This window comes from Bison bison, unplaced genomic scaffold (genome assembly GCF_000754665.1).
Source record: "Bison bison bison isolate TAMUID 2011002044 unplaced genomic scaffold, Bison_UMD1.0 scf7180017864522, whole genome shotgun sequence".
Lineage (NCBI taxonomy): Eukaryota > Metazoa > Chordata > Mammalia > Artiodactyla > Bovidae > Bison > Bison bison.
The window spans coordinates 33,549-37,830 of NW_011495073.1; the positions used below are offsets into that span (position 1 = coordinate 33,549).

General features: G+C 43.2%; 1 protein-coding gene across 1 annotated transcript in view; it reads right to left on the reverse strand.

The window, feature by feature from the left end:
• The window catches only part of SUN3 (Sad1 and UNC84 domain containing 3), a 40,547-nt gene that overhangs the window by 14,776 nt on the left and 21,489 nt on the right, over positions 1–4,282 (reverse strand). Inside the window, exon 4 of the mRNA XM_010831037.1 lies at positions 478–518. Coding sequence (XP_010829339.1) covers positions 478–518 — 41 coding nt within the window. The remainder of the gene's footprint in view (positions 1–477; positions 519–4,282) is intronic.

Consider the following 4,282-nt stretch of genomic DNA (forward strand, 5'->3'; position numbering starts at 1 on the left):
CAGAGGAGCCTGGTGGGCTACAATCCATGGGGTTGCAAAGAGTCAGATACAACTTAGTAACTAAAAACAACAAGCAAACAAAAACGTATGAATCAATATATGTTCACAATTTGGAAAATGTAAAACTGCTGAAGAAATAGAAACTGTTAAGAATTTTTGTAAAAGTTTTTATCCCATGCAAAAAAGTTGTATTAAATAACAAAATAATTTTGTGTCCCACTACACTTCTCAGATAACCAAATATATTTTAAATTATTTTAATGGCTTCATAATTCTCTATTCCAGGTATTTAAAACCTGGCTTATTTTTCTAATTTTATCCCATTTAAAAAAATAAATAATACTGAAAGCATCTCCCAGTGTACGTTCCCTTCAAGAAGGATCCACAGAAGTAGAAATTAGCTTTATAATTTTGCAAAAGCATTTCAGTGTTTGGACACACGCCAGAAAGTCACACACATGAGAACATCTCACTCACTTTAAAAGTTCCAGTTGCTCTTTTGGCATTCGAAGCCTGGCCTGAAAAATAAAACAGAGCAAAGCCGTTTCATTCCAAATCCTGCCTACTCAGGCGGAGTTATTTTTTCCTATTTGTGGAGGGGGAAGGAAATCACCCGACCACCCTTGATAGACACACCTAGCCAGCAGGACCCATAGTCTCTTAAGACACCTACATCTTCCTGCAAAGAGTGATATTTAGAGGAGATGCAGAGACATCCAGCCCTGAGGCTTGTCCCTGTAAACAGTGAGGAGCATCCCCTTTCTACATGAGGAAGCTGGCTGCTGGAATCCATTAGCCATGACATCAGGAGGATCACAGACGCTTATCTAACACCGACAGGGTGTCTCAGAAGGACCGTCTTGTGTGTGAACAGGTGGTGCCCCAGCCAGGCTGACGATGCTACTGATGTCGAGGATGTGCACGGCCTCGGTGGAGGCGGTCCACACAGGGACAGCGGACCGAGGGTCTGCTCAGGCTGCCGTGCCCCGACCCTGGTACCCCCACCAGCTCCTCTGTGTGGGAGGCTCCACATGCCACTCAGGATCCCCCAGAAATGGCTGAAAAGCTAGCAGTTTAAACTGACAGAGGTGAATTCTCTCATGGGCCTGAAGGCCGAAAGTCCAAAGGCAGGCTGTGGGCAGGGCCGTACTTTGCTCTGAGGTTCCAAAGAGAGTCTGTTTCTTGCCTCTTCCACCTTCTGGCGGCCCTGGGCTTCCTGGCTGGTGCAGCACCATCCAGGCCTCTGCCTCATCCCCACGGGCCCTTCGCCCCCGGGTGTTTCTCCTCTGTGTCTCTCTTCTGAGGACACATCTCAGTGTGCTTGAGAGACCATCTGGGAGAGGCAGGACGACTTCATCTCAGGATCCCCAATTACGTCTACAGACTCTCTTCAAATAAAGGTCCCGTGGGCAGGTTCTGGGGGTTGGGCCATGAAATAGCTTCTCGGGGCTCACTTTCACCACAGGGACCATCCATGTGTTCTCTGACAAACGAGGCCCATCCTCTCAGCGGACAAGTCTGCTTCCATGTTTCAAAGACTCTGGCTTCCCATCAGTTTGCTGCCAAAATGGTTCAAGGGGCGAGGGACATCTTATCCACACCACTGTACACTGCACAGAAAACAATCACCTCGCTTTTTTTTTCCTGCTGAGCATTTTAATTTCATTTTTAAAATTTTTATTGGACTATCGTTGCTTTATGACGTTGTGTTAGTTTCTGCCATACAGCAAAGTGAATCAGCTACCCGTATACACGTATCTCCTCTTTTTTGGATTTCCTTCCCATTTAGGTCCCCACAGAGCATTGAGCAGACTTCCCTGTTCTATACAGTAGGTTCTCATTAGCGAGCAATTTAACTTATTACAGGCTCTCCTCGATATTTTTCTTTGTACAGAGATGTGGAGTTGGGAGCTGAAGCTGGGAGCTGATTTTTGGTAGGGATAAATTCTTATTTCCAGTGTTTCAGTTGCTGATTGAATAGGTTTCCTTTTGCTAGGGGCAGTGTTTTGCATTTCTGTTACTTTTTTCTGTTTTACCCTTAAAAGAACATATAGAAAGTATGCCTTCACTAATTTGCTGATAAATTTCAGAGTTCTTTGAAAGCTAACATTTTCCTAATTTTTAAAAGCATTTGCCTCATTCCCAAAAGGACTTCAGGTGGCTTCCACTTTACGAACAAACATAGAATAAAAAGTCATTGAACAAAAAGGTGAGGCAATGAAGTGAATAGAAAACAAGGACTGGAAAAGGACGAAAACGTGTGAAAGATGAGTGTGACTTAAATTCCTGGAGTTCTCAGCTGTGGCCCTACATCTGTTCCTAACATTGTAACAGCGGAATTGGGTGTGGGTGGGAGGGAATGGGGAAGACAAGAGTTGACAGCGGTCCACAGGGAAAAAAGAAAACCTCAAAGATGTGGCAGAGGCTGCTTTGCCTATGGCTGGTAATCCATCCCTTCCATGAGGCTCCTGTGATAAGAACGTGTTGGGTGTCTCCTAAGAATTTTCCCAGGGCTTCCTTCCTGGCAGGTGGGCAGAGCCCCATGGAAGGTTAGGACAGCCATCCAAAGCCTTCATTAAGACTCTGCAGCAACTCCAACAAGTCACCTGCTGGCCAACCCTAAACATGCCCATTAAAGGAGGACCAGTGGGCATCTGCAGTCAGTTGAATGGGTGTAGAATTGGCAGCCTCCTGAGAAATGACAAGGTGAAGGAGAGAACGCAAAGAAACAGCTGTGGGCAGGGCCACAGCCTTGCTTCTTCTTCTTGTTTCATTGTTTTACCCTTAAAAATATGGATGACTTATCAATTAAAAATAAATAAATATTTTTAAAAATATGGAAGCCTTCACAAATCTGCAAGTTGTCCTTGTATGGGGGCTGTGCTGATCTCTGCATTGTTCCAGTTTTTGTATATGAGCTGCCAAGCTGAGCGCTGTTTTGTTTTTTCAGGTAAGGTTGACTGAGATCCAAAACTTTATGTCTTAGAATGTGGCTCCGATACTTAGAGCTGGGACAGATTGGATGCAAGAGCTCACAAATGCCTCACATGACCAGTACTTCTTTCTTTTTTTAGACAAAACTGTCACAAGTTAGGGCTTCCCAGATGGCGCTAGTGGTAAAGAATCTGCCTGCCAATGCAGACGACAGAAGAGACGCGGATTGGATACCTGGATCGGGAAGATCCCCTGGAGGAGGACATGGCAACCCACTCTTACATTCTTCTCTAATCCCGTGGACAGAGGAACCTGGCGGGCTACAGTCCTTACGTCGCAGAGTCAGACAGAACTGAACAACTGAGCATGCATGCAAGTTATCTAATTTTAAACCCTGTAACTTCCAGGTGAATCCTGGAAGCTATCGGATTGGCCAAAAGTTCGTTCAGTTTTTTTCCTGTAAAATGGCTCTAGTAGTGTTTAGCTGTCTCTAACTTTGTTTTAAACAATTTTGTTAGGTTGTATTGTGACTGCTGACGTATCAGTGTGCATTTTTAAAAAATTTATCAAATTGGTGAATTTTTGTGTGGCCATTTTAATATTGAAGACAGAAGAAAAAAGGAACATTTCTGGCATATTATGTTTGGCATAATATGCATATACCATTTTGGGCATATTTAATATATCAAGAAAGATAAAAATGCAACTGAAATACAAAGATTTGCAGAGAAGCTGCTGTGAGTGATCGAACATGTCAAAAGTGGTTTGTGAAGTTTTGTGCTGGAGATTTCTGGCTGAACGATGCTCCACGTTTGGGTAGACCAGTTGACAGGGATTAAATCGCGACATGAAATGAGATTACTCAATGTTATATCACATGGGAGATAGCCACCACACTCAAAATATCCGAATCAAGTGTTGAAAATCATTTGCACCAACTTGGTTACGTTAATCGCTTTGATGTTAGGGTTCCACATAAAGCCTTCTTGACCATATTTCCACCTGTGATTCTCTATTGAAACATAATGAAAATGGTCTGTTTTTAAAATAAATTGTGATGAACAATGAAAAGCTGAAGAGACTGTGGGGCAAGTGAAATGAACCACCACCAGCCACACCAAATGAATATGTACTGCTCTCAACTAGACCAACTGAAGTTAGTACTCAATAAATAGTGTCTAGAATCAGTCAACAGAAAGCCCATAATCTTCCATCATGATAATGCAAGACAGCATGTTTCTTTGATAACCAGGCAAAAACTATTGCAGCTTCGCTGGGAAGTTCTGATTCATCTGCTGTATTCACCAAACACTGCATCTTTGGATTTCCATTTATTTCAGTCTTTATA